General features: G+C 42.3%; 1 protein-coding gene across 1 annotated transcript in view; it reads left to right on the forward strand.

Moving 5' to 3' along the window:
• Positions 1 to 12,710, forward strand: part of SMG7 (SMG7 nonsense mediated mRNA decay factor) — a 33,044-nt gene that overhangs the window by 14,575 nt on the left and 5,759 nt on the right. Inside the window, 9 exon segments of the mRNA XM_010186869.1 lie at positions 696 to 852; positions 2,656 to 2,726; positions 3,076 to 3,136; positions 3,788 to 3,907; positions 4,384 to 4,675; positions 4,677 to 4,823; positions 8,512 to 8,656; positions 9,811 to 10,199; positions 10,952 to 11,317. Of these exon segments, the coding sequence (XP_010185171.1) occupies positions 696 to 852; positions 2,656 to 2,726; positions 3,076 to 3,136; positions 3,788 to 3,907; positions 4,384 to 4,675; positions 4,677 to 4,823; positions 8,512 to 8,656; positions 9,811 to 10,199; positions 10,952 to 11,317 (1,748 nt within the window).

Raw genomic sequence — 12,710 nt, forward strand, 5'->3', positions numbered from 1 at the left:
AGCTGACTGGACTGGGACCTCAACTGCATCTATGCTCTTGATAATCTTAACTAGAAGATAAGTGGAAGTGCAGAGCATTTTAGACTCTAGCCACATAATGCTGATTTGCTTAACCTGATCTGGCCCATGATCAGCTTGGCCTTGTTCATAAACAGCTGAATTTCTCCAGCCTGGAGTTGATTCTGAAAGCACCGTGGTCACACTGATGTGGTTAACAGTTTCTCAGCTTGTGTGCCCTAGTGGCTTTGAGCTGGGTGCCTGCCTGCAGAGTTAGCTCCACCGGATTTGTGTGCCTGCTGACCTGGGAAAGTGGATAAAATGCAGATAGAGAATTGAATTGATAATTTCTAATAAATAAATAAATGAATGCATATTTTTGTAATGGGCTTGTCTCACCAGATGTTGTTAACTTACATAAATTATTTGCGGTGACACTTGAAAAGGAGAGGGGTAAAAGTGGGTAAAAAAACCCACCAAGATTCTGCTTCACGGTAGAAAACTCTTTTATTGAAAAAAGAGATGTTCTGATCAGTTGGTGGATTTTTTAAGATTTAGTAATGGGGCTCTTTTGTTCTAAAGAATTAGTTTGTAAAAATAGGGAGTTTTGGGTGGAATGTGTTTAATGAGGTTATTTAGTAAACTGTGTCATTTCCTCATCATTTGTGGTTGTTGTTTTTTTTCTGCTCTGTTTCTAGTGTCCTTTCTTGGAGTTCTGTGCAAGTGTCCTTTACAAAATGACTACCAAGAGGACTCTGGGGCTGCGTATCCTCTTCCAGCTGTGAAGGTTTCCATGGACTGGCTGAAACTTAGACCCAGCGTTTTCCAGGAGGCAGTGGTTGATGAAAGACGGTAGTGAGTGTTAATCTTTCTTTTGATACATTTGATTGCATAAAGTAATAAGAACTGATGATCTACAAATCATTAATAGGAAAAGTGAGCCAGGCTCTTCTCAGTGACAGCCAATGACAGGACAAGGGGCAATGCGTGCAAGCTGGAGCATAGGAGGCTCAACCTGAACATGAGGAAAAACTTCTTTACTGTGAGAGTGCGAGAGCATGGCCCAGGCTGCCCAGAGAGGTTGTGGAGTCTCCTTCTCTGCAGACATTCAAAACCCGCCTGGCCGTGTTCCTGTGTGACCTGGTCTGGTGATCCTGCTCTGGCAGGGGTTGGACTGGGGGAGCTTTCAAGGTCCCTTCCAACTCCTAACATTCTGTGATTCTGTGGAAAGTGATCTTACAACTCATTATTACAGACATCAAAATGATAGAGAATATATGTGTTTACAAGTCCATAAAACAAAACATGAGACTTGCTATAATATAGTAATAAATACATAATTTATATTCCTTTCTAAATGTCAGTTGTCCTTACTCTATTGTTATAATTTTCTTGTGGATAATTAATCTTACCCCAAAGTGAACAAGCAGCTGAAATAAGAAGGAAACACGTTTACCTAGAAAAGTAACTTAATCTGAAGGCAAGATCTGAAGACAGAAATGCCTGTATCAATACTAGTGTGTGCTCTTTGGAAATGAGGCTTCCAAACCTGCCCTGTGGAAGCCACATTAGGTCTAGATTTTTACATTATTATTTCAAGTGTTATACAGGAAAATTGCAATTTACTGTAGGTTGCAACAGACCTGCATCTCCTTTTTCTCCTCCTTTTGTTCCTTGTCAGTCATGGGAAGGAGCTATTGCTTAGTTTAGTGCACAGAATAAGCACAAACATAACGTTTCCAGTCCCTGTGGTGATGCAGGAAAGCAGCTGACCTCAAGACTTTCAGGTACATGTTGTGTTCTCCAGTCCAGGTGCTGGATGATGACTGAAAACCTTGCTGAAGAAGGACAGATTCATTTCACTAACGCTGAGCACAGTGGGCACCTTCCTAAAATAGTCTTCTGTTGCCTGCATGGACTTAGTGCCCATCACTAAAGCAGAAGAAGGATGCTTAGACTTTTTGGGTCGGAGCTTTTAAAAAGAAAATAGGAGAAAGCAGCCTGTTGGTGGCAGTTAAATGTTAACCGCCTATGGAGCGATGGTAGTGAGTTTTAAATATTACCTCCGTGGCTTTTTCTGTTGCTTGTACTGGTATTGCCAGTGCAAGGCAGGGAGGCTGCTAGTTAACCTCTAGCTTAAGGGTCTCACTCAGTGCAACCCTTACTTAGACCACCTTACCTTTCTGGTGACTGTTTCAGTGCTGCAGCACAGTGGTAATGTACACAGAACAGAAGTACTTCTGCACAGCTGTATCTCTAACTTGTTTTGCTTCCTAACTGATTAATTTACCTTGCTTTGAGCGCAGTCGGCTTTGGACTGGAAAACATAAATTGCAAAGAAGTGCTTTGAACTTTTGCTCATGCAATAGGTTTGTCTAGTTAAATTCATAGTAGGCTTTCTGACTTGCTGGATAATGAATGCTGTGCTGTGAGAGTGTGGCTTCCTTGGTCACTTTATACTGACTTTTAAAAAAAATTGTAAGTTCTTCAAGAAAGTGATCTTTTCCCTGACACTTGGGAGAAATTTTAACTTTTCTTAGGAATGAAAGGATTAATGGAAGCTGTGACAGTAACACAGTTCAATGTTTTCTTAGTAAGGTGGCTAGATTCCATGTTTCGTTGTTTTCACTTATAGTTTGTCTGTTTTCTGGTTTGTAGTATATGGCCTTGGCTGATTTCTCTCCTAAACAGCTTCCAGCCTCATGAAGATGATCTATCCAGTAATAATGGTAAGGATTCTTTTAGTCTATGCTGTAAAGAACTGGGAACAATTCTTGATTTTCCTGGTGTTGTGGGGAAGTTGCAGTTGAAGAGCAAATAAGGAAGCAAGTTGTCTCCTAGTATTAGTGCATATGAATACTTTTCAAAAGCTGCTTTCTAGTGCCAAGCAGACTTTGCTCTGCTTTATAATTCCTGAGCTCCTCACATTGCATCCTCACATTGCAGGGTGAACCAGTACAAATGAGCAAGTTAATAAAATGCTTTACTATGTATAGAGACCTCGCTGAGTTATCGACTTACAATACTATACTCAATGCGTTCATGCTTTCCTTATGCTGTTTACTGTCTGTTCACCAGCAACCCCCCTTCCAGAAGAATTTGAGTTGCAAGGATTCTTGGCTCTGAGGCCCTCATTCAGGTTGGTGACAGCTAAAGAAAACTGTACTCTTGCTGATGTCACTACTTTGATAGATGTTGACCTGTTCCCCACAATATCTTATATATGAGTACTTATACGGACTGCTGTAGGTATCTTTGCAAAAAAGCCTGTAATAGACAATGTAGTAAAACTCTTGGGGAAAGTCATGGCTTTTCACTCATGATTTTTTTTTGTTTTTCTTAGGTAGTTCTCAGACGAGTAAATTGAAAGGGAAAAATTTAAGAAGTGAGGAAAGGAAATACTTCTACATGAAAGCTACTTGATGTGTTTTTACTTTGCTGGTTTTTTACTTTCTTTGTAACTGTGTCCCTGTGTCATGCACAAATGCTGACTAAATATTAGATGTATTCAGTCAAATATTATTTTTGATTATCACATAGATGAGCTTTTGGCCTTTTGTTTTTTTAAAAAAACAAAACCCACCAGACCTCTTTATTGTCGAAGTATCTTAGCAGAAGAGAATTGCATCTCTAAATTAGACATCTCTAACTCTTGTGTTTTGAAAAGGATCTGGTGAAATTTCACAGCTTATAATAGAGTAATGCTGACCATTTGTATTTCTAAAGAAATACAGTGTTGCAGAGGGTAATCGTGTCATTAATACTATTCCCTCTCCTATGTCAATCCTAGGAACTTGGATTTTTCCAAAGGCCACCAGGCAATTACAGGAGATAAGGAAGGGCAACAACGTCGAATTCGGCAACAGCGTCTGATCTTCACAGGCAAATGGATTGCTGATAACCAGCCGAGGTAATTGCAAGTAGCATCTGTGTTTCAGTTGCTGCTGTAAGCTTAGGTAATGCGGGTGCCAGAGCTGAGCTTTGTTTTGCACTATTTGACGCAGCAATTAGGTATATTAACGCAAGATGCTGACAGCGCTGATAGCCTGTTCTGTGGCTCAGCATGCCATTGCTTCGTAGACTAATGATGGGAATAGGGACTAATAGGGAATGTATTTATAGTAGTGTTGTCTGAGTCCTTTTAGTGATACTGCAGCACAGCTAAGTGAAAACAGTATTTGAAGTGGTAGCAAGAGTGTTAATGTGAGCTTTTGTCATGGTAGAGAATGCCCTTAGCTGAGAGATGAGTTGTAACTTCTTCTTGTTGCTGGGGTGAAAAGATGTGTGGTGAATGTGCTGACTTTCTGCTTTTATAATTTGGTGAAGTGGGTTACCCTGTGGAAAACTATTCCTATTTGCTTTTCAATTCCTTTCTGTCTTTTTCAGGTTGATTCAGTGTGAAAATGAGGTAGGAAAGCTGTTGTTTTTGACGGAAATCCCGGAATTATTACTAGAGGACCCTAGTGAAGCCAAAGAGAGTCTCACCTTGCAGGAAACATCCATTGCAGAGCCACTATCTACAGATGGGAGCCCTGGACTCAAATCAGTTCTGTCCTCTGGCAGAAGCCTAAACAACAACTGTGATGCAGGAGAAAAACCAATGGTCACGTTCAAAGAGAACATCAAGCCACGGGAGATGAACAGAGAGCCAGGGCGAATCTATCCCCCTAAAGATATAGGTAGGAAGGGAAAGACGGGACTTTAGCAAAGGAATAGTAGCCAATAAGAATGATGGGAAGAAAGATAACAATAAAAGAAAGAATGAGATCAAGAAATGCGGCTTGGATAAGATGCAGGAAGCAGGAAAGCAGAACGTGGCGGTTCAGGTAAGCCTCTAGATCAAAGGGATACTGCATCTTAGGCAGTACAATGTTTGTGTCAGGGCCATCGCTGCTTGTAGAGAGTACAGTAGAGTTGAGGTCTTGCTGTGGGCCCTGCAGGTACAGCTAATGCACACACACAAAATAAACACATCTGTCTCAAAGACCAGGTACTATCTTTGGGTCTCTGCTTGTTTCTTTGATGCTATCTCAGTTTGTTGGGGAGGTAAAGGTAGGAAGCAATGAAAGGTGATTTTGCTATGTTAACTGTCCTATAAAACAGACTTCTGTTCCACAAATTATTCAGGCCACCAAAGCAGTTAACATGACCAGATCTGAGTCATGCTCTTACGCATGCTATGATCTGTTGTGAAGGAGCTGGGTACTCTGCGTTTTTGGTTCAGTTTGCTTGTGCACATTCAGTAAATTAAACACATCACAAAAACACTCAGTTGTTTATGTGCCATCAGATCCTCCATACTGTGCATGCAGTCAGGTGGCCCTCTGTGGAAGTAAGGAAGGCCCCACTGCACTTAAGTCTGTGCTCAGTTGCTTGCTCAGAATTGTTGGTTTTCATATCAGCTGCTCTTTTCTCAGTCATATTTTTGAGAGGCATGCTTTTTTCACCTATTTCTGTGAACATTATGTACAAAAAGGCTCACCTCCTAAGTAGACATTGAACTTACTGGTCTGGCTTCCATTGAGTTGCAGAAAATAAGGGTGTAGAGTGTCAGGGTTGATCTGATCTACACCTGGGTAGTTTGGCTGCATCTGTCATTCCCTGGTGATGTCTGGAGGCATTTAATGATAGTGATGGAGACTCTATTATTTCCCTAGAAAAACTGTGTCAGTTCTTCACCATTCTTGCAAGTGGAAATTATTCCTTAATGCATTTCATCTCCCTTCCCTCTGTGTAAGCTTATTACTACTTCCCAGGACAGGTCTGCAGAGTAACTTCAGTTTTCCTCTTTGGGACTACTCTGAAGGCCTGTGTAATTGAGGTCTTGTTTTCCTGAGGCTAGACAAACCAGCTCTTTCTCTCTTTCCAGCTTGTGGTGTTAGGACCCATGGTTCACTCTCTGTTCTCCTGATTATTTGTCGTTAAACATCATCGTTATTAAATGGAAGGTCTGAACTGGCAGCGTTGTTCAGTTGGATTTGCAAGGGGTCCTACCCAGGTGGGCAAAGGGGAGTAGCCTACAGAAACCGTGTGGCAATCGTTTGTGAGTCACCAAACAACATTCTGGTATCTGAAAACCAACATAAGTGAGTTAGAATAGCAGGTTTCTCACTCATCTGTTGAACACGTCTGGAGTGTGGTTGCAGGCCTGAGCACAACTCCCCATTTCAGTATTTGTATCCCTGTCTTGCAAAATAAGGACTTGAGGCAGATTAAAACCCACCAGATCTGAGAAGTATGTGTATTTTTTTGGATAGAGAAGATCTTTTAATTTTAAGCCAGCTGATTTATCAGAAAATTGCTTGGCTTAGTTTTAAGAGAGAACCCAGGAAAAACTTATTTCAAACCCAGCTGTAGTGGAATCTGTTCTGATGTGGTTGGTCACTCTTCATTTCTTGTTGAATAGAAATTAGTTTTTACTAATTCAATAACAGTTCTATCAGCTGTATTTGTTATGGCAACTATTCCAATGAAATGCCCTTTGTTTTATGTAGTTCGGTGGATTTATTTATCCAGACCTACTCCAGAATATGGGAAAGGTTTGCTTCCCCCCACTGATGATAAACCAGTGTAGGTTTTGTACCAGTTGGTGGTCTGTTAGTGCTCTGCTTTGGCCTTCCTGGTGATTTCAGGCTTTATTTCCTCCATAGTTTATTGCCTTCGGAAGCCTAAATGCTATGAGTGTTACAGCTCCTACTTAGAAAAAATATTAAGAATGTTATACAAAAATAGTCCTGTTTCACAGATAAGTGGAGAACTTGCACTCTCAGGCAGGATCGTGAACGTCTGACATAGGCTGAATCTCTGCTGTCCAGGGAAAATAAAACTAGATGCCGAGGAAGGTTTAATGCAGACTTACTCAAGGTGTAACATACTCTTAAGAGCTCACTATGATGAAATGGTCCTTCTCTCAAGCACCTTGTAGAAACCCTCAGGACCATTGTGCGAGTAAGTATTTGGTAGTATTGTCACTTTTGAGGTGAGGTTCAGTAGAACCAGAGAAGCAACTGAATTTTGTCTGTCTTTATTAATCAATTTTAGTTACTTAGCTTTTAAAAGTTGACTATAAATCATGCAGGGGTCTTCTGGAAGCCACCTTTGGAAATGTGTTATAGCAGCTTTGAGCTTATGATGGACTAGAGCACATGTTTTGAAAGGAAGAGTGGCTTCGAATTCTCCAACATTGCTATAAAAGAATGCATTGCTCTCTGTAAGGGCTATAAAAACGTTTGGCTCATTGTGGAGAAAAAAGGGACAGCACACTATAAATTGTATATACAGAATGTGATGAAGGGCGAAGGTGGGCAGTGAGTAAACGCGACATGAGCAGGGGCTGCATCATTCATGGTGCTTAGCATCAGCCAGAACCTTGAGGTGGAGTTCCTTCCTGACTTTTTCTAGTGGAAGATCAAAAATACACCCAAACTTCCCAGTCTGACAATATGCTTTTTAAATTAAATGCAAAAAATAAACTAAAGTCCCATAATTTCTAAACGGGGAAACTCAGAATTATTTGAAAAAGAACTTAAGAAAGCATTTGGATGCATCTACTCCCTTACCACTATATTTTCGCAGGAAAGACCTGCCCTCTAACTGCCGTTAACTCAGCAACACTAAACGTTGAAATAAACCCCACACAGTTTTGGTTTGTTTGGTTTTGATTATTATTATTTTTTTTTAATTTGGTCCCCGATAAATCCCCTTTCTTTCAGTCACCTTTGAGGCTTGGCATCAGGTCTGCTCCTGGGCCCTTTCTGTATTGCCCGGGTTCCTTGCTTGCTGTCTTTTTCCTGCCTGCTCCATCTTGCATTCCAGGCAGTTCTGCTGAGCTGAACAGAAAGGGAAAGTAGTCTTCCCCTCTGTCTTCCTCTCCAGGAAGACCCAGACTGCAGCAGACTCAGAATCAGGTAAACATTACATTACATTCTTCTCTCTGCCTTTAACTGGTGCAGCTCTTTTTAACAGAACATACAGCAGTTACACAGTAAACTGAAAGAAGTTAAACACTTCTGCTATTTGTCTTGTATGCTCTGGGTCGAAAGAATTTAATAGTATGCAGGTGTTTGTGCATATATGTCACTGTACAGATTAGGCTGAAAGGGTTCCCTAGGATGTATGTTGTAGCATTTGTTTTTTTAGGGGCAGCAGGTAAGTAGTATGAGTTAGGTTGAAGCAGTGCCCTAGGAGAAGCATAATAGCATTGGCACTTTTTGTTTTGGTTTTTAAGGCACTGCAGGTGAGCAGCATGGTCAGTTCTGTGTACGGTCTGAGGATATTATGGCCTCTTCCCCCTGTCTCGCTAGAGAAGGAGCCTGTCGCAGTCATCTGGGTAGATATCCTTAGCGTGTTTTTGTGAGGGAAGGAGTGCCTGAGGTCAGTGCGGAAAGAACTGGGTTCCTGTGTTCCAAACCTCTCTGTTACTTAGGGAAAAGAAAATCTCAGACAATCTGGCTTGAGACGTGCTGTTGGTAATTAGAGGAAAAGTTATCTAATTTCTTCTTTCTTTTGCATTAGGTGAAATCCCAGATGGAGATGAGGAAGACTCCGGTGTCTGAAGCCAGGAAAACACCTGTAACTCAGACTCCAAGTCAGGCCAGCAGTTCCCAGTTCATCCCGATTCATCACCCAGGCGCCTTCCCTCCACTTCCTAGTCGGCCAGGTAACTTGTGTTGTTGTTGTGAAGTGTGATTTACTGTTGACTGCAAAGCAAATCCTTTAATAGTGGTTGTTACAGTCTCTGAAGGTAGGAGCTGTTTTAGTGAACGTGCATTCTCATGTTGAGAATCTTATAAAGTAGTAGAGAAGGGATATAGCAGAACTGAAATGAGATAAATAAGATTCCTTGTGCGGTGGAATCAAGGTCTGTCGTGAAGCCTGCCACCTTCCTCTGCTAGTGGGTGTGAGATCAAGGAACTTCACCGTAGACTGAATCCCACTGCTTTCTTCCTTAAAGCTCATTTTCTTTTGTAGTGGTGCTCATGTTTCAAGCTGTAATTTCTGTAGTCTTACTGGCTGTTGTTGCTGTATTGCATGGTCCCATTTTGTTGTGGAGTGTTCCTGTCATACCTTGCTGTCCATGTTTGCTCACAAAATAGCTGGAAGCTGTATCTTCCCTGCAGCTGTTATGTGTAATTGCACAATATAGGAGAGGAGGACGTTTTCCCTGTCCCAAAGTCAGCATAAAATCTGGCGTGTGAGATACAGAATTAAAACTTGCCTTCCAAACCTGGCTTTTCAGTGCGAACTATAGGAAAGAAACTGATCTTGTGGATATGAGGATTTGTTTGCTTACCATCTGTCTCTACCTAAATTGATCCAGAGATCCTCTGGGAGGAGACAGTAGACTTATTGATTGCTTCAGTCCATTGCTCCGGAAGTTTAGTCCCTGAAAATGCATGTGTTTGGGGGAGCAGGGGGGAACTTTGGGGTTAAACCATCAAAAACACCAGAGTGATTAAAATAAAAAAAGGTAGTGGGGGAAAAAAAAGTAGGGAGGTTGAGATGTGTCGAGGGGGAAACATGACTATTCCAGATACTGCCCTGGCTGACTGTTAAGTGTCTGGAATATTGCAAGAAAACTCGAGGACAAACTCTGAATTCCCCTGTGATCACAGCCATGTTTGTGCAAAGGTGAGAAGGGACATTGTGGTGCATGCGTGCAAATTGTACTTGGTGTTTCCTGTCCTTGTGGTCTAAATGAGCAAAATCGGAATTAAAAAAACCAAACAACCAAAGTCCCACACTAAATGTTTTCTTGAGGGAGCTACCTGGTCTGCCAAATTGTGATTAAAGGTGCACTTTTATCTTTTCCAGGGTTTCCACCTCCAACCTATGTTGTCCCCCCTCCTGTGGCTTTCTCCATGAGCACAGGGTACACCTTCCCAGGTGGTGTTTCTGTCCCAGGAACCTTCCTCCAGCCCACAGCTCACTCGCCTGCAGGAAACCAGGTGCAAGGTGGGAAACAGTCCCACATTCCTTACAGCCAGCAACGGCCCTCCGGACCAGGGCCAATGACCCAGGGACCTCAGCAAACGCCACCTCCTTCCCAGCAACCCCTCTCATCTTTACCAGCTCAGGCAACAGCACAGTCCGCAAGCCAGTTACAGGTCCAAGCTCTGGCCCAGCAACAGCAGCAGCAGTCCCCTACAAAAGCTGTGCAGGGCCTGGGGAAGAGCCCGCCACACCACTCTGGATTCCAGCAGGTAAATTTGACTAATGCAATGTGCTAAGCTTCATTTAAAAATAAATGGCCACGTTCAAGACTTACGTTCCTGGATTACCTTTTCAAAACAGTCATTAATGACCTTAGTGTAGAATTTTGATCTGTGAACTTACAGGCAGATTTGAAAAAGAGCTGAAGTTTAGTGGGTACAAACTGGGTATTCTGTAACTGAGAGGAAGGTCTACTGGAATGAGAAGGTGGTTCTCTGTTTTCTCAGTGTTTCAGTTTATAGACAAGGTATGAAGGTGGTATTTCTGATCAGGTATTTCTGTCTTAAACCTTTCTGGTTTTCTTGTGTGAGTAATGAGGAATGAATCCGAACCTTCACCTGCACTCTCCTTTTGGCTAACTGGGTTGCAGAGTCAGTTCCCTCACAGCTCTTGGTTTTATGTTCCTGTTGTGCTGGAGAAAAATCTCCCTTCTGGCGTGTCTGGACTTGATGGTGAGACCCTCCTGGTGTTCTGGGCAGTGAAATGCTGGCTTAGCGTCTTAGCAAAGGCATTTGTAAGGTACTGGGTTAGAGTAAAGATTATACTTGGCTGTTGACATAAAGCTTGACTGGGGAGCATTAGATGCCTATCCAGACTCTGTTTTGGTGGATACCATAGCAAATCAGCATGTTGGTGGAATGTCTGTCACAAGTGAGCCAGACAGCCGGTTTGAATGGAGTTAGGCATTCAGTTATCGTTAATTGTTCCCACCCGCTGCTGAAATCACGTGTCTCTGCCTCAGTATCCACAGACAGACTCATCAAAGCAGCTCTGGAACCCACCTCAAGTCCAAGGCTCTCTGGGGAAGATCATGCCTGTAAAGCAGCCCTATTACCTGCAGGCCCAGGACCCTCTAAAATTATTTGAACAGTCATTACAGCCTCCCGTGATGCAACAGCAACCTCTGGAGAAAAAAATGAAGCCTTTCCCAATGGAGCCATATAACCAGAACCCCTCAGAAGTCAAGGTGCCAGAATATTACTGGGACTCTTCCTATGGCATGGCTGACAATAGGGTGATAGCACAGCAGTCTAACATGGACCGTAGGGGAAAACGGCAAGGAGTCTTCCGCCCAGAGCAGGATGCTGTCTCCAGGATGACCTTTGAGGTAAAGATCCCTGCTATAAATGGTGAAATCCAATGAGGTACTGATATTCCTGACAACTCTAGGAGTTTCCCTATTTCAGAAATGCCCTGTAGCCCCAAGTAGGTCAATATGAGCTTATTTAGTAGGGAGCTGAGTATCAGTAAATGGGATTCCAGCATACAGTGATGAATTCTTCATTTTAGTTGACTGTGTGTGGGATCCAGCTCTTGAAAATTTGGTTTAGATGTGACATGGATCTCTGCACTGTGTCCGTCAGGTTGAGCAACTTGGCAGCTGATAGTTTTGGGGAAAGTTCTTGTGTGGCAACTGATGAAAACCATAAAAGCTATCCAAATAATTGCAATTGAATTATTACCCTTTAGATGAACTCTTAACACTTGTATAATATCTTGTATGTTGAATGGCTGAGGCTGCAATAGGCAGATTGAGGCTGGAAGTCAAGGACAGTAAGAGCAGTCTTGTGTTGGGTTAATTTTTGTTTTGTTTTGTTTTGGTTTTTTTGTTTTTTTTTTGCTGCAAACCCCACCATGCAGTGAGAGAGCTGAATGACTTCCTTAGCTCTTGGCTGCACTAACGGAATGCTTTGCTTCTGTTCATACAGTTGTGCTTCGTGCTTCTGTTTATAAAACCCGCAATCTTTGTTATTTATGAACAGTCCTGGAGCTGTCTGAGTGCTTTTGGTGATGTTTATAAGGAAACTTAAACAGAGGTCTGTTCAAACCTCTGTAAATGCGCTCAGGATTTTCAGAAGGGCAGCTGAGATCACTTGTTTTATCCTTCAGAGAGAAAAGCCAGACAATATACAGGAGCCTGCCTCTTCCCTGATGTCAGGCTGTGGTTTTTAGATGGAGATGGGGTCACAGCCTTGTTCTCATCCGTAAAAGGGAAACCTTGAGTTCGTGCAAGCACAGTGCAGGATGGACAGAAGCTGTGCCAGTGATACTTGTGTTTTAAGCATCCCTCACAAAAATCAAGATGTCAAGTTTGGTCAGCACTTTGCAGGGTTTTTTGACCCAGTGGACTGGGCAGCTGTATGTTGGCATAGCAGTTGTTAGCAGCGGAAATAAATCTTGGGATTTAAACTCCACAAATACAGGAGTGAAGAAGATGCAAACGTAATTCTACTTGAAACCTAAATTACTCACAGGTCAGGTATAGAAGAATAATTGTAAGATTTCATGTTCCTGGTCCTCGAATGTGAAAACCGGTTCAGTATTTAGCATGGATGCAATGGGAAGCACGTGCTCTGCTAATTAAAACTAGCTGTCTGTCATTTTGATCGTGCGGTGCTCATTCCAGTACGCATTAGGCCATGTTTTCTGCTCAGCGTTTTCTCTGTCTACCTCAACACACTTCTGCTGCACTGTTTCCTTACCTTGCACTTCTGCATGCT

The sequence above is a fragment of the Mesitornis unicolor genome, unplaced genomic scaffold (genome assembly GCF_000695765.1).
Source record: "Mesitornis unicolor isolate BGI_N332 unplaced genomic scaffold, ASM69576v1 scaffold16026, whole genome shotgun sequence".
Classification (NCBI taxonomy): domain Eukaryota; kingdom Metazoa; phylum Chordata; class Aves; order Mesitornithiformes; family Mesitornithidae; genus Mesitornis; species Mesitornis unicolor.